This window comes from Vipera ursinii (genome assembly GCF_947247035.1).
Source record: "Vipera ursinii genome assembly, chromosome: 7".
NCBI classification, from domain to species: Eukaryota; Metazoa; Chordata; class Lepidosauria; order Squamata; family Viperidae; genus Vipera; species Vipera ursinii.
In genome coordinates this window covers 42,252,724-42,277,867 of record NC_139521.1, presented here as the reverse complement: position 1 = coordinate 42,277,867, position 25,144 = coordinate 42,252,724, and the positions used below count along the sequence as shown (strand labels likewise).

The 25,144-nt window shown below is 39.2% G+C and overlaps 2 protein-coding genes across 4 annotated transcripts in view; one reads left to right on the top strand and one right to left on the bottom strand.

Moving 5' to 3' along the window:
• Positions 1-25,144, bottom strand: part of LARP1B (La ribonucleoprotein 1B) — a 103,740-nt gene that overhangs the window by 30,414 nt on the left and 48,182 nt on the right. Inside the window, exon 20 of one of the 3 annotated variants that reach the window (XM_083367314.1) lies at positions 11,554-11,625. The exons of 1 other annotated variant lie outside the window; for it this stretch is intronic. In XM_083367314.1, the coding sequence (XP_083223440.1) occupies positions 11,591-11,625 (35 nt within the window). In that variant the 3' untranslated portion in view covers positions 11,554-11,590. Of the gene's footprint in view, positions 1-11,553; positions 11,626-24,738; positions 24,822-25,144 lie in introns of those variants that run through there. One more of the 3 variants, XM_083367312.1, reaches the window with a different exon arrangement.
• Positions 7,434-24,223, top strand: PGRMC2 (progesterone receptor membrane component 2). Its single transcript, XM_083367327.1, has 3 exons — positions 7,434-7,829; positions 19,095-19,250; positions 20,855-24,223. Exons 1-3 carry the CDS (start codon positions 7,460-7,462, stop codon positions 20,950-20,952), a joined length of 624 nt encoding a protein of 207 aa, XP_083223453.1. The 5' UTR covers positions 7,434-7,459; the 3' UTR covers positions 20,953-24,223.

The following is a 25,144-nucleotide window of genomic DNA, read 5'->3' as shown; positions in this document are numbered from 1 at the left end:
CCATAGGAATGAATGGAAAATCCTCAACAGCAAAGAATATTTTCATTAGCAAATCCTCTTAGTGAAAAAATATTCTATGTGCTTCTTTGTTTTTTTTTATTTCTCTAACATGAATAGTTAAAGAAAGTGCAAGAGAACTGCTGATGAGGAACTGCTGATTGAGGAACATCTTTTAACTTCTTATTGATGAAACATTACACTAGAGTCACTTTCTTCCTACAAGGAAAAGCCACCTATGTTGCAGGTCTACTGTATCATTTGCTATGCACATTTTATTATTTACTCTTCAGCAATCTTTTTTTGCATTTTAAAAAGTTATTTCTTATTGTTAAAGCTACAATTGATTTATATTGATAATGAGCCTTCATTGATATCAATTCTTAGCAAACACAGATTTTTCCAAGATGACTTGTCATCAAATTAGTCGTTCAGATTTTCCAATGGTGTACCCCTCACAAATGTAACCAGCATGCACCCTGATTATCCTCTTTCCTCTTTTTCCCCACCTTTCACAGCATTACAAACTTCTCCAGAATGGAATGGGTCCTTTAGATTCCCACCATTAGCTGCACCCACTTCACCTCAAGCCACCTGCTTCAGCCCATTTCCAGCCAGTTTATCTCCTCCACTGGCCCTCCCCCGGGCATTCTCCCTAGCCAATGGGCTCCTGGTCCTACACCCCTTGCCCTTTGGCACTATTCGCCTATTCGGCCAGACATCTTTTGTCCTGGATGTTTCGCTTCATGGGACAAGAAGCCACCAGCCAATCAGATGACAGGTGGCAATGATGGGAAAGGAGAGCGAGGGGGCTGTGAGGGAGGTGCAATTGGTGACAGGTTACGGGAGATAGCAAGATCCACACGGGGGGCAGCAGGCCGCTTTCGCGTGGCTGCTGGCAGTGCCTGTGGGGGGTGGCAGGCAAACACTGTTTGCACACGGCTATTGAGGATGCCAGGGGAGTGGCAGATCATTGGTGGTAAGTGTGGCTGGTGGGGTTGCCTGGGGGGGCATCAGGGCATCAGCAGTAAGTGAAGGCCAGCAGTATCAGATAGCGGGTGAGGGGGGCGGCAGCCAAACTGCCCATTCGGTTTTAGGCTGAAGTCCAGAAGCGGAGGCAACAGCAGTGGGGGAAGGTCAAAATGGTAAGCCCCCACCCCCTGCTGCCTGCCCATTGCCCACAGAGGGTTCCCATTTTCACCTCCCTTCCCTGTTGCTTCTGCACCTGGACTCTGGCCTAACGCCTAAAAGGCAATTCAGCTGCCACCGCCTCCCCCTGTATCCAGTCCTGCTGGCCTGATGCCAAATGGTAAGTTCAGCTCCCCCCCATGCGTCACCACCATTTGACACACACCCCAGGCAACCCCAGCAGCAGCACTGTCAATGCCCTACTACCACCACCCAGGCACCCGCAGTAGCAGCACTTACCACCAATGGCCAGCCGTCCCTCAGGCACCCCCAGTAGCAGCACGCAGCCTGCTGCCCTTCCTGCAGATCTTGCTCTCTTCCATAACCTGTCACCAATAGCATCCCCCTTACACCCCATTGCTCTCCTTTTCCAGTGCCATTGTTGCCACCTGATTGGCTAGCAGCTTCTTGTTCTGTGGAATGAAACACTCAGGACAAAGGGTGTGTGGTTGAATGGGCTGGGCCGAAAATCAAGGAGCAGAGGGCCAGGGGCCCATTGGTCAGGGAGAATGGCCAGTGGAGGAGAAAAGCTGGCTGGGAATGGGCTGAGGCAGGTGACTGGAGGCGAAGTGGGTGTGGCCAATGGTGGGAGCCTAAAATTCCTAAGACTTCTTGCAATGTAAAGGGACAATTTAATGAAATCCCTGGAACTTTTTATATGTTTATCATCTGGGAGTTAAACAAATATTTGAGAATGTCTAAATAGACTTTCAAAGTGAAGATGTTAGTTTATTTACACAGGAAGCATCCTTTGTTTGAGCTACGTCCTAATTTACAAAATGCATTAATACCATGCTTTGTCAATTATTGAAGAAATTCCAGATTTCCACACCCAGATAATTAGCATGTTTTACAACAATTGAAAAACTAGTTCCTAAATGAAATGCAAGGCAGCCTTATCAAGTTTTATGCTTGTATGTCTTCAGCTAACTCTACATTAGGAAATTGTTGGATATGAGTCAAGTTTCTTTACACAATTTAATAGTAGTCAGTTTTTTTTCCAAACTGTTTGCATTGTTTTACAGGGAGCAAAACAATTCTTTAACACATTTCACTAACTTTTTAAATAATACATTGTTAACAATTACTAGAAGCCACTAAAATAATGCCAAGCTTTTCACAGATTATTACCCATATGATGCTGCAGCAATACTGCAATATTATTATTGATTCTACATGATAGTCGTAATTCTAAATACCAAGTAATAGCTGCAACATTATTATTGCATTAACCATGACATCCAATCCCTGACTTATACTACTGACGAACCACCCCCCAACCAATCTCAGTTTGCACTCATGAGACTTAAGCCAAGAGCAAGTAGTTCTGAGGCAGAAAAATCATTTATGGCAAGAACCATCAATTGTGCACATGCAACCATAGAGGTTTTAAGAAAGGGCCTCATCAGGGTGCCACCGATCAGAGAATGTCGATTGGTGGCTCCCAGGGGGAGGTCCTTCTCTGTGGGCGCCCCGGAGCTATGGAATCGGTTGCCGGTTGAGCTCCGGATGGCACCCGATCTTCGCTCCTTCCGTCGCGATCTGAAGACATTCTTATTTGAACAAGGCGGCCTGGCCTGATGGGGGATGGTTTGGGTTTTTTATTCTCCTTTTATTATATGTATTTATTGTTCTTAGCTGGGCACATGTTTAATTCTTTTTTAACTTTTGTATTTTTGTATTTTTATATATTTGCCCTGTTCACCGCCCTGAGTCCCTCGGGAGAAGGGTGGTATATAAATAAAATTATTATTATTATTATTATTATTATTATTATTATTATTATTATTATTATTATTATTATTATTATTATTACTATTAATTATTATTATTATTATTATTATTATTATTATTACTATTAATTATTATTATTATTATTATTATTATTATTATTATTATTAACGTTTGCTAACTATGAGAAGAATGTTGTCATAGGCCACTCTCTTACTAGTCATTTATAGCATCTTCTAAAGTCATCCTAAAAGGTAAAGGTTTCCCCTGACTCTAGAGGGCAATGATCACCTCTGTTTCCTAGCTGAGGTAACCATCGTCTGAAGATGCTTCCATGGTCATGTGGCTGGCAAGACTATACGCTGAGGTGCACAGAATGCTATTACCTTCTCATTGAAGTGGTACCTATTTATCTACTTGCATTTGAATGCTTTTGAATTGCTAGGTTGGCAGGAGCTGGGACAGGAACGGGAGCTCCCCCCATCATGCAGTACTTGGGTCTCAAACTGCCAGCCTTCCAGGACACTGCACTCCTGGAGTCATCCTATTTTTATGCTAATAAGTTATTCATTTTATGGCTTCCTATCGTATAATTATACATAATTATCCAAGGTGGCTCATAACAACAAACAATAAAAACCAAAAACTAATCCACAAAAACCTTATTCAAAAACACAATTATGTTGCATGATGAAGACAAGCTTACATCACCTAAGTGATGGCTAGGTGAATCTAGAAAACTCTCACAGTTACCAGTATATGACTTGCTATTTATCTTCTGGTATTTCAGACTATTGACTAGAAATCATACTCCTTTTAAATTCTAAAATATCACTGTATTCTTGTTGATTATATATTTAGAGTTTTATGAACATCTTTTGTTGAAACTTGTCCTCAATTTATGACCATAGTGGAGATTGTCCAACACAATTGAAAATCATGGTAGCTGTTGTGTGAAGCACTATTCATCAGCCATACCTCTTGGGCCACACAAGCGGTCCCCACATTGTGGCGCAGGCTGCCTAGGGCTCTGGGCAGCAGGTAGACAGGCGCCTAGGCTGGCCCTCAAGCTCCCGGGGCACAAGAACTCCACAACCCAGCCTGGCACTGCTTCCTGGGGGGTGCCCGGCTGCGTGTGGGGCAGCTTCTGGGCTGAGCTCAGTGGAGCAGAGAGGGGAGTCCCAGCTGCCTCTCGGGGATGGGAGCAATCCAAGAAGCCACTATTTTCTGGATGGCTGCATTGAATTGAGGGCATGCAGAAAATGGCAGCCTCTTCTGAGATAATGCCACATGGCCCTGAAATGTGGTGGGTCTGTTTTGCTTCCTTAACGTGAGTTCCAGACCATTGCAGATCACTGTGGAGCTTTCTGGAGCCTGTATTAGGGAAGCAGAACATCGCTCTTTATTCCTGGGCTGCACAACACAATCCTAGAAGTAGCTACCATTTTCTGGTAACCGCTTCCAAGATCACACCCTATAGCCTAGAAATGGAGCAGCCTGCCCTCCCTTCCTTAATCCAAGCTCCAGAGACCTTTGAAAGATGAAGAGGAAAGTGTGGGGCCTGGTGGAGAGGGACATAGACCCAAGCCATACAGAGACCCATATGGGGGAATGGGGGAGATAGGCAGACAGGCACTGCAGCAGTCTGTCATAAAGGCGAATGACCACAGGGGCATTGTAGCAGCTATAAGTTGTCATAGTTTCGGGAGAGTCTGTCATAACTTCTAACGGTCACTGGTCTTAGGTCGAAGACCTGCTAAACAATTACAATAATAAACAATATATGATAATAACTATTCTATTGCTATTCTTTTATTTAAGGAAAGAATTTACCTGCCACCTGAGCTTGAAATGTCTGAGGCCAAGCTGCATACACTAACCCGTCCCAAAAAATGTGAAACCATTTCAAATTGCCAGAAGGTCAGCAGATAACATGTCTGCTAATTCCACATTACATCTTCTAAAAACCAAGCAGCACACAAGACATCGTTGATTTGTAGAATCTGGTCTCATCCTCAGTGTCTATACATATAGTCAGTGTTTTTTTTGTAAAAGAAAAAGGTGCCGGAACTCACACATGTCATACAACCTGCCTTTCCTACCCTACAAGGTTCCATCCAAAAAAGGTGCCGGAACTCCGTTCTGAGCGTTCTATGAGAAAAAAAGCCCTGCATATAGTGTATGTCAGAGGTCCCCAACTTTTCCAGTTTGGCAGCCCGGAGAGAAAGGGAAAAGGCAAATTTGCGTGTGCACACCCGCACATGCGCAAACAGGCTGCACACAGTGCAGCAATCCTAGTGCCCATGTGCATGCGCAAATGGAGCATATGCAGCCACAGCAGCACTGGCAGTAGCATTAGCATCTGCGCGGATGCACAAATGGGTTGCTAGGGCCCACGTGACACTGATGACAGTAATGCCCATGTGCATGCAGAAATGGGGCTGCTAGTGCCCATGTGCATGCACAAATGGGGCCGCTAGCTCTCATGCAAATGGGTAAATGGGGCCACTAGTCCCTGTGCGGCAGCTAGCCCCCTCACAGCAGTGTTAGAGCAAGTGGGAGGAGTGCACACACATGCCAGCCATTCCCGCAGCCCGAGGGCCAACAGGACACAGACCAGCACTGGGCTGTGGCCCACAGGTTGGGGACCCCTGGTGTATGTGACATATGTCCTTTATCTCAAGCTGTAGCTTCCTAAAAATCAGGCAGCAAAACTCAATGTACAATATGCAAATTAGCCATCCATTAATTTATTGAAAATTGTACACGAGTCTAATGGCTATAACTTTTTTCCTGTAAATTAATCACTAATTTTTTTTAATATAGCTTTGTTTTAAAGCAATTTTAAAATATTTTGATATAAAAGATGCTTTCATTTAAAAAAAAAAGCACTATAACGTTGTAGAAAGAGGAGACTCATGCCAGCTCTTCAGGAAAGGAAAGGTTTATTGCGCAGGTTCAGAGAGCTTAAACAAAGCAAAGGGTCTGATCCCCGACGGGTGTACGAACAGACATATTTATAACCCCCCTATTTCCCAGTTGTACATTGTTCCTTACATGGTTAAACTTTACACATTCTTATCAGAAGAGTTTGCGTAAGACAGTTGCAGGGGAATATGTGCAGCTACGCTAACAGGATTATGGCTACCTTGATCACCTAAGGACAGGAATAGGTTTGTTTACACAATGACTTTAGTACACTTCCTCTTTAACATTATTTTTTAATCAAACTCATTTGTTTTACATAAAAGCATACACAGCTTTTATGTACAGTGTGAAGCAGTCCTCTAACATTAAAGGTAAAGGTTCCCCCGCACATGCGTGCTAGTCGTTTCCAACTCTAGGGGCCGGTGCTCATCTCCGTTTCAAAGCCGAAGAGCCAGTGCTTGTCCGAGGACATCTCCGTGGTCATGTGGCCGGCATGACTAGACGCCAAAGGGGCACGGAACGCTGTTACCTTCCCACCGTAGTGGTCCCTATTTTTCTACTTGCATTTTTACGTGCTTTCGAACTGCTAGGTTGGCAGAAGCTGGGACGAGTAACAGGCGCTCACTCTGTTATGCGGCACTCGGGATTCGACCCGCCAAACTGCCGACCTTCTGATCGACAAGCTCAGCGTCCTAACCCACTGAGCCACCGCGTCCCATACATTACTGGGAAAAATCTTTGAATTCTGTTGACAGTTGCTTGTATGCAGCAACAGATAGATCTTTTAGCAAGCCTTAATGAAAAGTCTCTGGAAATTATGACTGAGTAAATTTGGGGTATTAAGCAGTATTAGTCCTTTGCGTGTTATGTGGATGATGCAGACAAGAGCTGCTAATCATTATTCACGTCCTCATACAGCAATTGTAGCTCATTTACTAATGAGATCACCAGTCACAACCCCTAGCCAATTCCACCGAATATTATAGGTGTTGAAGTCCAAAACAACCGGAAGGCACCTGGTTGGATAAGGCTGACTTACGAAGGAAATTATACATCTTCTCCACTGGAGAAAGGACACTGATACTCTGGCCCGAATAAGCAACTATGTGCCGTCCGGTTTATGCTGCAGGGCGGGACTCTGAAGCGTATTTATAGTAATGAAGATAAAAACTAAAAGCATTCGAGGTATACGAGCTCAGCCCGCAGCAACGTCAGAGTCCATCAACCACGCCTACATTTCAACAGCTACAACCACCCACGAAACCCCAAACCGACAACAACTGAAGAGGGAAGGTTTTTGTGAATATAAGGGGGTGGGGGGGCGGGTAGGACAGACGCAGGCGCGTTTTTTCTAGTTCGTGATTTCTCCCGCCCTCTCCGACGACGCCTGCCATAAGGTGGAATTCAACCGTTGGGTAGCCGCGTGCACCTGTTTTTTAATTCGTTTTTGCTGGGCGCGAGCTAGTCTGGGTGACGTGTCCTTAATCGCAGCCAATCGGAGCAAGGAATGAAAAAAAAACACACACACGGAGGCTTGCCCCCGCCTCCGCCTTTCCCCCCTCCTCCCCGACGGGGGCGGAGCGGTTCCTTTCAGGCAGGCGCTGGCTAGGCAGTGATGGCGGACGATGGGAATGGGAAGCTAAGGACGAAACAAGGCGACGGCGGCAGCGGCGGCGCTCCGCCGGAGACGGCGGGTGCCTCGTCCGGAAGCTGGCTCTGGGGCACCTGGTTCGACATGCTATTTATCTTGACGCTGGTAATCGTGACGCTTTTGGCCTATCAGGTCTACAAGCGCTGGGGCAAGAGGATCGGAGCTGGGGGCGCGGCGCAGCAAAGTCAGGCCCACGCCTTGCCCCGCATGAAGCGGCGGGACTTCACCCTGGAGCAGCTGCGCGAGTACGACGGCGCGCGGTTGCCGCGCATCCTTCTGGCCGTCAACTGCAAAGTCTTCGATGTAACCAAAGGCAGCAAGTTCTACGGGCCCGGTGAGGGGAGGAACAGAGGGGTGTCGCTTTTCTTACCGACTCAACGCAGTTGGGGGTCATAACGTGTCTTACTATTGCTGGGGTTTAGAAAGGCCTTTCGGGGGGGGGGGGAAGGGAGGACGGTCTTTTCAACTAATTCACAGATTAAGCCAGTCTGTGGTTAACCGAACCAGGATTTACTACATTGTTTGAACCCACTAATAGCAGATAACATTAGATAAAAGCAGCGTCTTTATTTTATTGGATAAAAGAGGTATGGACATTCTTTTCTTCTTCTGCGTGAGTGGATGGAAACGTATTCTTTCAGAAAGAAGTCTTAAATCAGGTCAAAGTTCTGGGTAGTGTTGTCATTCCTTTTAAGACTGCCTTGTCATCTTAATTGAATATATTTCAACAGTTGGAATTATATACGGGCCGTAGTCCAGCCTATTACATTGTGTTGAATATGAGTAGGCAGTTTTGATCTTATAGTTTTTTAGTAATAGCTACTCATAGTTACCTTGGAGAAATCCCTAGCCTTCAGTTAAAATGAACTGAATGTATTTTTTAAGATAGCGTAGAATTGCGCTATTGATATTTTGCATTACAATTCATAACTAAGAAAATTAGTCTCATTTAGATTTCAATGAACTTGATAGTTGAAATCTATTGTGAATGAATTAGTACAGAATTGTAGTAACAGTCGCAGACATCTGCAAAGAAACATGTAGTGTGTAGTAAAAGAAAACATGGCGTAAGTCAGGCCATTTCTAATTTAGGTAAGCATTTTAGTAGGTAAAATAGGTAGATCAACTAATTTTACTGCTATTTTTAAATACTTAGGATCATAAAGAACTTAACGTTATTTTATATAGCATGCATTGAAATTCCTATATTGAAATTCCTATATTGTTAAATGATACAAAGTTGTAGTGGCTGCTATATTTTAAAAAAATTCTTTGTGAAAAAAATTGTGAATGCTGTTTAAAAAATAGCGGCCTCTAGTAGCTTTTTATTTATATTGTAAATAAAGTTTGAAAGCCAGCATGGTAGTTGAGACACCAGTTTAACCTATCAGAATTCTTTTAAATTATGTGTAATTTGTACATGGGACTATTAGATCTTGCTAATCTAGATATTGATTAATTCTGGAGAACATAAGAATAGTAGTTTGCAGCAAATTAATGTATCAGAATGAACGCTTACCACAGTACAAACTACACAGTAGAGATTGGTTTATCGGTATTGTAAATATTGAGTAACAGTACTTTTACAACTGTTTATAAAATCTAAATACATCAATTATAACATTTCTATACCAGTCCTTATACTTAAGACAGTTTACTCAAAAGTATAAATAATTACATTTTTATTAGCATTAGATCCTCCCATGCTGTGTAGCATATGAGCAGCAACGGATCTCCAGCATTTTGGGGAGTACTTCAGTGTCTTCCCATGTGATGTTTAGAGTCTTTAAGTCTTCCATGAACGTTCTTTACTGTGTATTTCAACAGAATTTAAAATAATGTGTCCCAAACATATTGTCTCTCTTAAAAGCCCTTTTGAAATAAAATGATTTCTAATACTTTGGGAATATAAACAGAGTAGCAAAGACTCTGGCTGGGAGAGATGCTCCTGCAAATACATAGGTGACAAACTATATAAGGTTAAAACCAGCACTTTGAATTAGAATTGAAAGCCTGCTAGCAATAGTGTTGTCATTTCAGTATAGGTGTCATACTACTAAATGTTATGTTCTGAACTAATTGCTGCTACTGAATCATCTTCAAGAGCAGTGCCATGAAAAAGGCAATATACTAGCCTCAAAATGATGAGGATATGAATCACTGTTTTAAGGGATCCCTTCTAAAAAAAGTTCTACACATCTGGCTCATCAGCCCAACTGGGAAGAAGCTTTCCTGACCACAGCTTTCAACTATTGTTTAAGCAATACCCACAATTCCAGAAGGACTTCCAAGTTGCAGTCCTCTTTTAGAGGGAATGCAGAAGTCTCTAGAGCCAAAATAGTGATTGAGATCAAAACAGATGGATTATGTAGAGATAATTCTATCATGCATGAAGGCATCGGACCTTGTTTTGGCCATTAAATTCTTACAGCTTCCAAACAGGAGTTAGAATTTCTGCAACATATTTGGCTCAGTTTGGGTAGCAGTGTGTAGTAATCATCAATATATTGATGATATGTCACTCTCCCTGCACTTTTGTATAGTTAGTGAAAAGCATGGGGGAGAACGCTCTGTGACATCCCTCAGTGGAGGAGCCAAGGACTTGACCCACTCTTCTTCCAGGCATTTGGAATGATCCATTCAGATAGGAGAACCACCACAAATAGTGCCCATTACTTATTCCTATTAGAATGTCCAGCAGGATATGGTAGATTATATCAATGTTGCTGAGAGGTCCAATAAGTTCAGGAGAACACTCATGTCCTAGTAGAGGTTATTAACCAGAACAGCCAGTGTTGTTCCTGTCCCATTCTAGGATTGAACTTTGAATAGAAAGGGTCTACATAATATATTTTCCTGTAGGATTTTCTGAAGCTGAATCCTCACCATCACCTTTAAAATCTCCCCAAAGAGGAAATTGCATAAAGTTGTCCACTGTGATTTATTAAATTTATATGTTAACTTGTTAAGCAACTATAGATTGTTATAGGATTGAAAACTTCAATGCAGGAAAATAATAAAGGTAAAACAAAATATAAAATATATTGTGTTGGGAGCCAAATACCTCATATAATTCCAGCAAAGTTATAGAAGTCCCTGGCCTAGTACCTGAGGGAACCAGGACTTAGGACTTTTCTTAAGCCTGCCTGGGGATGAGTGCTACAAAATAGAAGACACATCTGGGTTCTATTAGGTGGCAGTATTTAGTAGATGACTTTAAAAAAATCCCTTCAAGAGGGAGTATATTACTGCCCCTTTCAAGATTGGCTACTTCTTTCTTGATTCAAAGAGTTAATCTCTCCCAAATCAACTTCACTTTTCCAGCCACCTGAAAGGCATGGATTTAGTGAACAATTAAATAGTGCAGAAATCAGATTTGGCCAGAGACAATATATGGTTCTGCCCTCCTCAAGAAGAACATCTGCTGTGCTTCAGAATGTACAATAGAAGGCACTTTAGAATGTACCATAAACAAAGTGTCTTTATTTAGTGAGTGCCTCGGACAACAACTGTTTGCAATTGTGACGGTGAAAAAGTAACTTTGCAACAAATGCCTGCATTAATGATATTTGCAGCGTCCATCTGTAATGTGTTCACTATTACTGTCAGGTAGTATGCATCGTCTTGGGTTTTTTTTCTCCCCCTCACAGAGCAGATTGCTTAAAGAAGGTATCTCTCCTTCAGCTACTTTTCTGGGTAGAGTATTGAATCCCTAAAAAATGCCAACACAAGTTAATAAATTCAGCTCTATGACCTTAATTACTAAATTAGAACCGTGGACTGACAGTTGCTGCATGTAACTGACTAGACCATAATCAGTTTCAGATTGAAAGCTTCCTTTTGCCTCCTAAGTTACTTGCTAGGCAAACTACTGGTGTTAGTGCATTTTTTCCAGTGCCTATTCCCAATTGTGTGTCTGCTTACTCTTGCAATTCCTTCCTCTCCAATGAATGTAAATAGAAACATTCTCTTGTTAATCTCACCACTGGGATGAGCATTTCAAAGGGCCAGGGAGTGGGGAAAAGGGCTATACAATTTGCCCTTTTACCTGGCCTCCTAGTGACAAAGTTCCAGAAGCCTTCCCTGCTGCTTGGACTAACCCGGCTGTTTGGGATCATGTCCTTCTGACACTGTAAAGCAAAGGAAAGTTAAAATAAAAACCTAAGCACAGTTCGTTTAATCACTACATTACTGGTCCCAATTTTGGTTGTTAAATGAGAATTACCTATACATATTCAAGGTTGTCATCTATCATTGATGGGAAACTACAGTATCTGTAATGTAGTCTGTGGGCTTAATACAAAATTGTACCATCTCAAAATATAATTATGGGCACATCTGTGATCCTTTGGAAATGGCATGCATTTAATAATATGCCTCTTGATCTGAGATTGAAATAAATGCTAGAAAGGTAAATTCTAAACTACTGAATCCAAGAGCAAAATAACGTTGGCAAGCAAGATGTCACTCGTCCCATATTGGATATGGAATGTTTAAATGGGTACATTTTCTAGTTCTATTGATTTCAGCTATATAGTGGTAACTCAGTACTTGACTGCTTGACTCGTTGAATTTGGTACTCGACACATTTTGACATGAAAATGTCACAGTACTTGTTTGGTACTCAACATGCTGTGAAAGGAAAAGGGATATGGCCACAGAGGGCAGACAGGAAATTGTCTATGCTGGAAAGGTTGCTGACATAGAAAAAGGAGCAGACAGGAAGTCCTTCCCAGTGGAACAGAGGGTCATGTGATAAGTCATGTGGTTTGTTTGGTACTTGTCCAACCTCCCGGAACCAATTAACGACAAGTACTGAGGTACTGTTTATTCACATTGATCCCTTGAACTCCTACTGAATTCCCAGGGACTAAAAAATGCTTAGGTGTGGCTGGATTGGAACTCTTCCTGAGATCTAGCAAAATTAGACAACCCATGATCCCATTGGATCATCCTTTCCGAGATATTTCCTAACAGAGAAACCAAATGATTTAAGAGCTAACAAAAAAGCCGTGGGAACAGGAGTGACTTCTGATTTCCCTCTGGCTTCCCCATTGATTTTGCTTGTGGGAAGTTGGCAGGGTGCATCAGAAATCACAGTTGTGACCATGGCTGACCATAGTGACCACACTTTACAAATGCAACTGATAATATAGATCCTTGAAATATCAGTTACATGGTGTAATGAGTCTTGGATTTTATACACATTCTTTATAAGTTAGTGGATTTGAGGCATCTTGATTCAAAAACGGTTTTGCTATAAATGCACTGTTTGGGCTAATTGAAGGAGCCAAACAGGAGAAATGTAATTGTATATAGGTAGGACAAGAAAAGTTATTAAATGGAAAAAATAACATTTCTGAGTAGGTATCAGGTTGCCTAAATGCGTTTCTTAAATAATTCTTTTGGTGTATCAGAATTTGCTTTTGAAGTGGAATTGGCTTGTAAACAATCTGCTGAGATACAAATATAGGTGAATGAAGAGGAAAAGGACAACTAATTTGGTACTTAAGATTTCATATTAGTTTTATTCATATATTTTCTTCAGTAATAGAAATTGTTGTACAATGGAGTAATTAGGTATATGATTAGAAGAAAAATAAAGACCTGACTGAGAAATATATTCAAAAAGTGGAAGTAAGCATACCTAATGTGATATTTGTAAACTGTACAAGAGATTCATCAAGAGAGCATTTCCTGTTCACCTATCAGGTTTTTCTGTAGATTGTTTGGGATTATAGCTGAGTTGCATTTGAGATGCATAAAGATTTTGTTTGTTCACCTTTTAGCTGAATTATTTCTTACATATGTCAATCAAGAAACGTTTTGATGAACCACTGGAAATACCCCACCCCAATCTAGTATTGTGTAGACTGTAGAGCATATAACACTGGGATAAATAGGCACATTTTTTATTTTGAGAGTACATGCCATGGAGTTAGTTAATAATCACAAAATCTCTTTCCCTGAAGGCATGTTGGTAAACAACTGCTTTTATTTTTCAGGATTTCAGAATTTTACTTCTTTCAGTTTTGTCTTTTTCTCTGAGAAGGTGTCTCCCGTAACCCCCAAAGCACCAGATAGCAACAACTATTTTTTGGTTTTTTTTCCATTTAGTTTAAAAAGAATGCCTATTAACAGAGAGACTTGAGAGTAGTGTTTTTACAGCATATCGGATTCCATTTAATTTTGTTAAATTAAAATTCTAAAAATGTAATACAGGGAGTCTAGCAGATACGATAAAGCTATTTGTGGGTAGTAGTATACATTAGTTTAATATTTGTCTCTTGAGTACTGGTGTGGCCATATAAAAAACTACTGTATTATATTTGCAGGAAGTGCTTAATGCCAGAGAATGTGATAATTAACAATCTTCCTTTTAGTATGTTAGATTTTTTTTAATGATTCCCTTAATATATTGTAATACATTATTGTAAGCATGTTTGAAATTACAGTTTGGTTTTGATACCAAGTTAAGTTATTTATAACAGGGTGGATAATAATCGATTTTTTTATTTTTATCAAATTTATTTTAATAAAATGCTTTTTGAGCAAAAATCTTATCTAGTTTTCTATTTAAGATACATTAATAATTTAGTTTATTCAGCATGAAATGGAGTCTGTATATTCTGCAATATTTACATATTTGGAAAACTCATTCAATGAATCCAAGCTCTGCAAGCTGAGATAACCTGCACTGCATTGATGCAGTCAAACAATTTCACAGTAACCATGAGATAAATCATAAAACAAAGTTCAGGAATATTCTTTTATCCCATTGTTTTGCAAATCTATGTACACTACCAACTGTATGATTGTTTGAAGAGAAATGCATCTGTACCAGGCTCTAAGTGTTTTAATTTAAAAGCATTTGAGTAGTTCTCCAACTGTGTGTGATTAACCTATTAACCTGTTAAATTGGTTCTGATATTGCTGTTTTACTAACCTGACAGCTTATTCTAAATGAGAAACCTTCATTTTGCTTGCAAAAAAAGATTCTAATTACCAGCCAGAATGAGTCCTTACATTTAAAGAGCACCTGTCATTTCAGATCTATCATGGCAGTACCTGTTAGCGGGTGTCCACTCACCTGCTGCTCGCCACGTCCTCACCTTGTTGTGTCACTACCTTATCACCAGCCGTCCTATCAGTGAGTCAACAGCGGGTCAGAGGAGCCGCTGCAGGACAGAAAGGAGCCGTTGCTCTTTAAAAATTATTTAAATTGAGTTGATTTAAATCAAGCCTTTTTACTCGTTATTTAAATCGTGATTTAAATCGACTTGATTTAAATCAAATCCATCCTGATAACAGTAGTTAGAATTGTGAAATATTCAAAGCTAGTTTTTTGAAGAGTTTATTATTACCATGGTACCTGTCTTAAATCTAAACTTGTTTTTACTTAATGTTCTAGAACAGGGCTTTTCAACCAGTTGTACGGGGTACCACCTGTGGTACATTGGCACCTGGCAGGTGGTACGCAACCATCGTAGAAAAGTGGTAGCGGGGGAGGGAAATAAGCTGAACCGGTGGCAGCACTGCACAAGCCTGAGCGAGAGATGGCTGGAGCTGCAGGGCTGTCGGCTCAGCGGAAACGCCAGGATCAGCATCCGGCTCCAGCTGGAGCTCGGCACTGATCCAGCTGGAGCTCGGCACTGATCCCAGCGCTTCTGAGCCCAGAAGAAGCGCCAATCAGCTGGAATGTTGCAGCATCTCCAGGGTCTTGTGATTTACATTCAGATGCTTGGCAACTGATTCATATTTATGACGGTCACAGTGTCCCAGAGTCATGTGAAGTGACCAAAACCTGCTGCAACCACCCAGCAGAGGGGGGGAATAAAAACCAAACACCCACCACCACCCTACCCTCGCTGCCAATCCTCAACAGAAATGCTCACAACAATGAAAACCTCGGACAGGAGGAAGAGCGCCACTGGGTGGGCAGGCAGGTGTCTTGCTTAGCTGTGGCTGGGGGGGGCACTTTTTTCAGTGCCATTGTAACTTTGAAGAGTCACTAAGCGAACTGTTGTAAGTCGAGGACTAGCTGTACTACATCACTTTTTTCCTTTTTTTTTTTTGGTCAAGTTTTTGACACCTTGCTAGGCGACTGGTGGTACTCTGATATTGCCATATCCTAAAAGTGGTACAATGGGTGAAAAGGTTGAAAAGCCCTGTTCTAGAATACAACACAGATAGCATTCCCTTCAAAATCTTCTGAGCTTTCCATGACAATTTCAAAGCCAGGAGTTATGTTTATTTCTGCAATGATACATATGCAGATTTCAATTGAACATACTGAAACCTATGGGATTTTAGCTTTTATCAACAGGCTAAATGTATTGGGCCAATATATTCCGATTCTTTTACTGAAAATGCTTTAAATTCTTTCTTTTTGTCAATATGTTCTAAAGCTTATTAAACTATAAATTCTTATGTGTTATTATAATCAGATTTTGGATCTACAGCTTTATTGTACTTCAGAATAATAAATCATCTATCACTGAAAATAACATAATTGGAGATTGTAAATTCATTGTAAAGAGAGATGTGGTTCAACCAAAGGTATTTTTTCCTCAGTTCCATTGATAATAATAGGAAAGAGAATCCCTCTAATCAGACTGAAGTGAAAGAGCTATTTTAAGAAATTCATTTATTTTTACCACTTAATATTTCTTAAAATTCATCCCCCCCCCCGATAAACTAATCACTTGGGTAGTTTCTCATGTTTATTTTTTGACAGTTCATTTAAGATAAAATCACAAATGTTGCGGAGAGCACAAAATATAGATTTCATCCTGGAGAAAGATTTATGAATACTGAATTTCTAAAATGTTATTTTTTTTTCTAATCTGTCATGCAAGATTTTCAGTCTAATCTGTGATGCAGCATGCTTCATTCCCTTCTAATGTTTTTTTTTCCAAAAGCAAAGAAAGTGGATGGTCTGGCAGTTTGGGGAATCTCTCCTTCACCTCCAATTGTTTTCTTAATGAGGGGCTTTCTAGTTATGGGTAGGGATTCTGCAAGGAAAATGTAGAAGAGAAACTTCTTAGCTCCGCAATATTGAACTAAATTGGGGCAATTTAAGATTGTTTTTACCTACAATTAAAGAAATAGAGTATTGTTATATTACCTACCTTTCTACAGTAGTGTAAACTTTTGGGCATTGCGTATTTTCCTTTGTGTATTGATGTCTAACCATCCTACTGTGATGTGTTCTATAAGGAACTTGCCCCAAGCCTTGAAAAAATTAGCAGTTTCAGAAAATGGCAGCATGGATAACACCATATTTCTATGACATAAACAATTTGAATAAATGCATTTGCTTTTTTAGATTATAGCAGAGCTTACTAACTGCGCCCACCCCATTGCCAGCAGTGGAAAAAAGTCGTGATACGTCACGATACGTCACCTGACATTGCGAGTTGGACACCCCTTTGATAGATGATTAGAAATCTGGTACCAAATATACAGCTGACTTTTTAAAAAATGATAATTTCATGTGAACGAAGTATGTAAAACTAAAGCTAACATTGTTATGCTGCGTTCTTAAAACGTATCACTAAAGTACTTGGTCATAATACAAAAAATATGACAGAAGAAATACCCAGTTATATCTCAAGAGGTGCAGTTCTCTGAAGTCCTAGCATTTTAATGTGGGCAAATGTTTCAGAGATTGATTTTTCAAAACTTGGTTATGTGTTGCAAATATATATTTACAGGTTGGATATGGTTCTACTTTCTGTACATGAGTGAACTTATAATTCCCGAAGCAATTGCTCGATAATAAGATTATCTCAATCTTTATGCTTGTGTAAAAATCATTGGGAATTGCAAGAGATCTCTTATTTGCCTTACCAACTGAGAGCATCCATTGAAACTTTTTATGATCTGTATGTGCAACGTTGAGCATCTTACACCTGGGGTCTGTATCTTAATTTTATATTTGTCCAAAGTTATGTTTTTAAGACGAGTTAAATGTTAGCTCTCTTATTGTTACATAAATTCTAACATTATTTGTTCTATAATTGTTTAGCACACAATTACCATTAAATTTGAGAAACACCTCTTTACTGTAAAACAAAGTTTGTACAATATTATAGACAATTTCAGAAAACAGTTAAAACATTTTTGCATTTCACATTTTAGCACAAATAATTTGTGCACACCACACAATGACCCAATTTGGATTAGTAATTAAGGAATTAGGTTAGAAACTGTTGGACCACGAATTTTAGTCATGAAGTCAAGAGTGTCACCGTGTGCCAGTCACCCTTTATCAGCCTACGAAGAAGGCAATGGCAAACCACTTCCAAAAAGATGCCAAGAAAACTGTAAAGACTAGTCCAGGAAATGAACACTGTCTTGAAGCTGCAAATAAGTACACATTTATATATGCATATATTATTTAGTCAGTCTGGTACCCAAGTGCATTCCATACTACTGAAATACTGAAATCAAGAGATACATTAATAACTCTATGTAGCTTGTTATACATACAATATAATACAGGTAGTCCTCGACTTACAACCACAATTGAGTCTAAAATTTCCATTGCTAAACGAGACACTTTTAAAGTGAGTTTTACCCACTTTTACATTCTTTATTGCCACAGTTGGTAAGTGGATCACTGCAGTTAAGTTCGCAAATTTAGTGAATCTGGCTTCTCCATTGACTTTGTTTGTCAGAAGGTTGCAAAAGGTGATTATGTGACCCCACGACACTGCAATTGTCATAAATATGAGCCAGTTGCCAAGCATCCAAATTTTGATCATGTGACCAAGGAAATGCTGGAAAAGTTGTAAGTGCAAAAAAGTCATGTTACTTTTGTCAGTGCTGTTGTAACTTTCAATGGTCACTAAATGAAGGATTGTAAGTTGAAGACAACCTCTAAATAGTTTCTTCAACAAAAAGGTGGTTTATAATGTGAAATTCTTTATATTATTTTTATATAAAACCTTCAAATTGCAGATAAACTATTTCCAAAGATTATTTTGATAATTTGATAAATACTGGTTGGACTGCTAAATTTCTTCTTTAAAACAGTGAAACATCCCAATTTTTCAAGGAACATAACGTCACATTTGAATTTGTACCTACATGAAAATGTTCAGTGCCTTCATATACTTTTTAATAACTTTTAAGAGTTTTGGTGCAAAATCTGTGTAGGATATTGTTTTATATAATCAGTGGTAATGGCTGCTTTGTATGGATACTCTTATTTTACCAGTTTTAATAATAATAATAAAGTTGGAAGGGACCTTGGAGGTCCCTTTTTGTAGAGGAAGGATCATGTTTATTGGGCATACTATCCCTTAAGTGGTATTAGATCAAGGTAAAATAGAACAATAGCTGACAGCATCTTACATGATTGCAGTAAATGATGTTTTGTTTAACATTCGTTAGTCTTTCTCAAAATATTTTCTGGAATTAAGAGAGTAGGTAATTGAAAGCATGAGTATTCAAGTATTTTATATTTTTAGATGTATAGATTGTTCAAATTTAATTATTTTAAAGAAAGCTTTAGTCATTCTGTATAGACAAGAGTGAACAGTATACCATTATATATATTTAGTTTTATAAATATATTTTTTTCTGTTTTCAGAAGGTCCTTATGGAATATTTGCTGGGAGAGATGCCTCGAGGGGACTAGCAACTTTCTGTCTAGATAAAGATGCACTCAGAGATGAATATGATGATTTATCGGACTTAAATGCTGTGCAAATGGAAAGCGTTAGGGAATGGGAAATGCAATTTAAAGGTAATTATTTTAATTGAAAGATTTCTTTTCATCAAATGGAAAACAAGCCATAGAAATTACACCTTGTTTTTCAAATTAGCATATACACATCTTGCCCCAAAAGTGGTGACTTTTCTTTTACAATAGAGTAATTCAAGAATGTGTTTGTGTATGTATGTGTATTTATATATAAAGAAATAATAGGAAGACAACTTTACTAGATTTCTATTATCAGCTACAAAAAAGCCCCAAACCCACACATCAAGAGATGAAATGGGATATAGAAGTGTTTGATTATCGTATTTTTTGGACCATAAGACACACCCAGTTTTTAGAGCAGGAAAACAAGAAAAAAAATATTCTGAACCAAATAGTACCGGTATATAAAACAGGGCTTTTCAACCTTTTCATCCATTGTACCACTTTTAGGACAAGGCAATGTCCGAGTACCACCAGTCGCCCAGCAAGGTGTCAAAAGCTTGACCCACCCCAAAAAGGAAAAAAAATGATAAAGTACAGGTAGTCCTCAACTTACAACAATTCACTTAGTGACTGTTCAGATACGATGGCACTGTAGAAAGTGACTTATGACCAATTTTCACACTTATGACCGTTGCAGCATCCCCATGGTCATGTGTTTTACATTCGGATGCTTGGCAACTGATTCATATTTATGATGATCACTTTGTTCCAGGGTCATGTGATCGCCTTTTGCAACCTTCTGACAAGCAGTTAGTGGGGAAACCAGATTCACTTAACAACCATGTTACTAATTTAATTTCTCTCTCTCCCCCTCTTTCTCCTCTCTCTCCCTCTCTACCTCTATTTCTCTTTCCCTCTATTTCTCGCTTTCTATTTCCCTCCCCTTCTTTCGCCTTCTCTCCCTATTTTTCCCTCTATTTCTCCCTCTCTCCCCCTCCATTTCCCTCCCTTTCTCCTTCTCTTCCTTTCTCTCCCTATTTTCTCTTTCCCTCTATTTCTCCCTCTCCCTTTCCCTCCCTTTCTCCTCTCTCCCTCTATTTTTCTGTTTCCCTCTATTTCTCCCCTTTCTCTCTCCATTTCCCTCCCTTTCTTTTTCCTTCTCTCTCCCTATTTCTCTGTCTCCCTCTATTTCCCTCCCTTTCATTCTCCTCTCTCTCCAAACGGGGCGGAGAGCTGCTGCCTTCGTGTTTCTTTCAAACGCACGGAGGAAGGCAGCAGCTCTCCAAATGGGGTGGAGAGCTGCTGACTTTGGCCGATCTCGCGTTCCTGGCAATCTCCCTTGCTCTGTTCAGCTTGCTTTCTCTTGTAGCAAGGGAAGCTGAAATGGAGTGAGGGAGATTGCAGGAGCGCGAGATCTGTGTGCTCCTGGCAATCTCCCTTGCTTTCCACTTGCGGAGGTTGGGGCTGGCCATACGGACTATAAGACGCACCCTCATTTCCCCCACACACACTTTTTTTGGGGGAAAGTGCGTCTTATGGTCCAAAAATTACGGTATATACTGTTTATACGGCATATAAATAAACTGTAACAAGACATCCATGAAATTATACATTTATGATGGCTTTGAAACAACAAATGTAATAATATGATATCAACTGGTTTTTAAAAATTATGTATTATAAAATACTTTTGTCTTTTCCAGAAAAATATGACTATGTAGGTAGACTCCTAAAGCCAGGAGAGGAACCATCAGAATATACAGATGAAGAAGATACGAAGGATCACACTAAACAAGATTGAACTTTGTAAATCACCAAAGTTAGGGGCCTTTGGAACTGTAATCTTTTATTCCCCATCAAAGAATGCCCTATACCTTGGATACACTTCATCTACTACAGAAAATGATTTGTTTTATATATGATCCTTTCCTGATGAAGATTTGATTTGATTAGTAGGCATTCTTTGTGCTGCCAAACATGTATTCTTTTTTTATTCCTTTTTTTTCAATTTAGGCTTCATTAATGGGGGCCAGGGATTTAAAATGTAAAGAAAGTAATTTCTTGCAGCATGTTGAAGCCTTTGAACAGTTTGTTATTTACAGGCTTATATGTTTCATGTGTAATTTCTACTCTGAGCTCTAAATAGAAAACCTAGTTCTTTTAAGGAATCCATAGTTAACATAGCGGCTGAAACATAAATGGGACTGCTCAGACAGTAAACTACTTCAGCTCTGCAGATTACAGAGTTTCAAATAAAATTCTCTAAAGAATAGAAGAGAATTTATTTGCAAACATTATCATCTGACGTCTGCCTTCTATGCTTGTTTTTCCCCTGAATCAAAATATTTGTGCCTTATTTCACTTAGACTTGAATTGTTTTAGAGGAAAACCCAAAATATGAGTCACTAAAAGCAGCATTGAAGATTGGCTAGAACAGTCAGTTAACTGGAACAATTGATGTCATTTTGTATATAAAATATAAAGAAATACAGTGTTATATATATAGATATATATACATATATATAGATATATAAATAATGTGTGTGTGTGCGTCTGTATACATACACATGCAAACTTTGAAGAGTGTAATGGCCAAATGCATTCTCCCTTTGCTTTTTAAATAAGCTCAATTAGTACGTTTTTCATCCCCAGGGAGCTCCTTAAAGGTTAGGAGCCTAACCTCATATCATTGTGAAATGAGGATACGCATGGATGTGGGTGCTTGAGTACAAAAAGTGGGAGGATGGTTCCTACAGATACTGTAAATACAAATACAATTTTAATAAAGCATGTAAAATACCAAATGTGCTGTCAGACTTTATGTAGATGCTGAAAAGCTAGTATTGGTGGCTAGGACTTTTGTGTTTCAGAAAAAAAAAGAAAATGATTTAATATTTTTGCACTGTATTAAATAAAACCATTGGCCAGATATTTTTTAATAATTTCATCATTAATTGTAATACATAAAATACAACAGTTTCGGTGAATAAAAACAGTGGCATATATCTGCATAGAACATACATCTGAAAATGCTTTAGTGAATATGTCATTCTCCTTTCCTATCCTATTAACTGCAACACTTCTTAATTTTTTTCAAGTACTTTCTGAAGTGGAAATTTTCTTCCAGGTTTTGCATCCAGTTGTGGCATCCAGCATTAAAAAGAAAAAGCATGCAATAAAACAGTGAGTCTGGCAAGAGGGAAATGTGATCTTCAGTCCATCTGTTAAGAGTATTTTCCACAAAAATATGTGAAAAGTATCTGGTTCCAAATGACCAAATAGTTCTGGCCTTTGTTCAGGTTGGAATGTAAGTGGTGATTATTGATACAGTGTCTATAGAAAAATACTTTTCCTCCCTTTTTTTGATGTGAACCTTTTGTTGCATTTATTTTAATGTCTAAGCCTCCATTGATCAGCCAGTTATTCTTCCACTCCAAAATTTTATTCTATAATTGAAATTATGCGATGTTTTGAGAAATGAACAATTTGTGTTCTTTTATAAAAAAATAAAGTGTTCTGTAGATATATCGTTAGTGTGTTGTACTTCTCATTTCCTTATAGGAAAACAGTATCATAAGGAAGTTTGGGGCTCATTCATAGTATGGGGTTATTTTATAATTGTTCTTCATGCTGTTTTGCCTATTTTAATATGTGCATTTGTACATACAAATAAGCAAGACAATGAATGTTGTGCTTTTAAAATGTAATTTTAAAATTGTTTTGTTAGGCTTCGCTTTGCTTAACATCTCTGAAGGCCCTCTGCTCCAGCCATTATGCATATTTCTTCACATAAATGCTCACATAATGAATTGAAAGTGTGTAAACAGTGCTGAATTTCCTTGAGATTTTCATAACAATTTTATAAGCAAAGGGTAATAACAGGAAACCTGGAAGTTGAACTATTTCACATTTTAAAGTTGCCCAATTTCTCAATTATTCTTGGTGGTGTACAAATGTAAAATCAAAGAAATGCAACATCAAACTAATGAAAAAAGCAAGATGATCATCCCAGAAATAAAAACATCTACAGCCCATTTTGAGGAAAAAGGTTTTCAAAACTCATTTATAATGGAGAGTGGGGTATGGACCACTCAAATTTCCACAGCAATGCTGTGACAGAAAAGACATACTTATTGCATCCTGGCTACATTGTTCAAAAGATGGGATGTAGAACATGCCAAGTCAAATCTTACAGGGTGGGCAGAGACAGTGAGAGAGACATGGCTTCTCTAAATAACTATACCATATGCTATAAGAACCGGGTTTGTAGGTAATAACCAGTACTTTGAATTACACCTGTAATACTACTGCTAACAAGTGCAGTTTACAAAGTAGAATAATGGAGATGTTTCACTACTGAATTTAGCAGACAATTTTATTGGTTTGTTTCATGTTGCCTTTAAAATTGATACCAGCCCTGAAGCCCTTCCCAGTTTTAATGCTATGTGACCTTAATCTGGCATGAATATAATTCGTCATTGCCACTTCTTGATCGGCTTAATTTTCCAATTGGTCTTCAACGATAGCCCCACATAGAGCATATTGTAGTAGTCCCTCTCTAAGGTAATAAGGCATGAATGATCACGAGAAAGGCCTGCTTCAGGAATGGGTGCAAATAACACATTTGTTTGAGCAGATGCAAAAGATCTCCACATTACACACCAGTTTTGCAACCCCATTCACAGCTAGAGGTGGAAAAATGTGTCCAGAACGGGTGGTCAATTTTCCCAAGGGGCCATATGACAAATGGACTGTTGTGGAGGGCTGCTGCCACCCTGCCTCCCACTCTGATGCTGCACTCCTGCCCTGCCCTCCACCACTGCCCCACCCCTTCTGACACCACATGCTCCACCCTATGGGCCAGATTGGAACCACCCACAGGTTAGATGTGGCCTATGGGCCATAAAATGCCCAGGTCTGATCCAAAAGGCCCATACATCCCAGCCATGGATACTATGAATAGTAAATTTGTATGCCCCTTGAACCCTAATTTCTTCAAAAACTGCCAAGTTTATGTGCTCCCTTTTAAAGAAAAAAGGTCTAAACACATGGTTGTATTTTTTTTACAAAAAATCTTGAATACAAAAAATCTCTGTGGGCGCGGCAGACCTTTGGAACAGCTTACCGGTTGAGCTCCGGATGGCCCCCGACCTTCGCTCCTTCCGGCGCGATCTCAAAACTTTCTTTTTCGAACAAGCTGGCCTGGTCTGATGGGATGGGGTTGGGTTTTTATAAATAGTTTTAATTGTAATATGTATTAACTTTAAGGGCATAATGTTTAATGACTTTTTAATTTTTGTATAATATTTTTATTGTGTATTGCCCTGTTCACCGCCCTGAGTCCTTCGGGAAAAGGGCGGTATAGAAATCAAATTATTAAATTAAATTAAATTAAATTAAATTATTATAGTTTTTATGCTGTTTCAATCCTGGAAACCTAGTGAATCAAGGATGACCAGATGTGTTAATTCTCATCAGCAAAAATTTCAATTAAATGGTTTTCTTACAATCACTAAAAAAAAACCTACCTAATGTCATTGTATACTGTACAGCCGATGCATCCCATAATATGTTTATTTCTTTCATTTAGGCAGTTCTTTTTTTATAATTCTAGAGTTCTTTCAATAGCTGTAAATCCAAATGATTTAAGAAGTTGGCTATTCCAATTTCCTAGGACAAATATGACACCATAAATATATTTTTCAGGAGACGCCACAGTCATTCCCAACATAAGTTCTCAAGAAGCATTTCCAGAATTTGCCTATGAGCAATTTTTCTATGAAAAATTACCCAGCTACTGTTCATTTTACAAAACCTTTGCCTATCAAAAGAAGGTGTGAGGAAACCTAGGCCATTTGCTCAGCTACAACTGCCAAATGATTATTTTCAACAACAACAAATCCAGACACTTCTGTGATCCTTTATTGCTAATCTTGTTTATGGAATGTTTAGTTTACAACTTTTATTGAAGCATATACCTAATGTTCAGGGAT

What these genes read in the sequence shown, in the direction of transcription:
- PGRMC2 (XM_083367327.1), top strand. Translation starts at nt 7,460, where the DNA reads ATGGCGGACGATGGGAATGGGAAGCTAAGGACGAAACAAGGCGACGGC. An exon ending in CAGCAAGTTCTACGGGCCCG is followed by an intron (nt 7,830 to 19,094) that starts GTGAGGGGAGGA and finishes TTCTGTTTTCAG; the next exon opens with AAGGTCCTTATGGAATATTT. An exon ending in ATGGGAAATGCAATTTAAAG is followed by an intron (nt 19,251 to 20,854) that starts GTAATTATTTTA and finishes TGTCTTTTCCAG; the next exon opens with AAAAATATGACTATGTAGGT.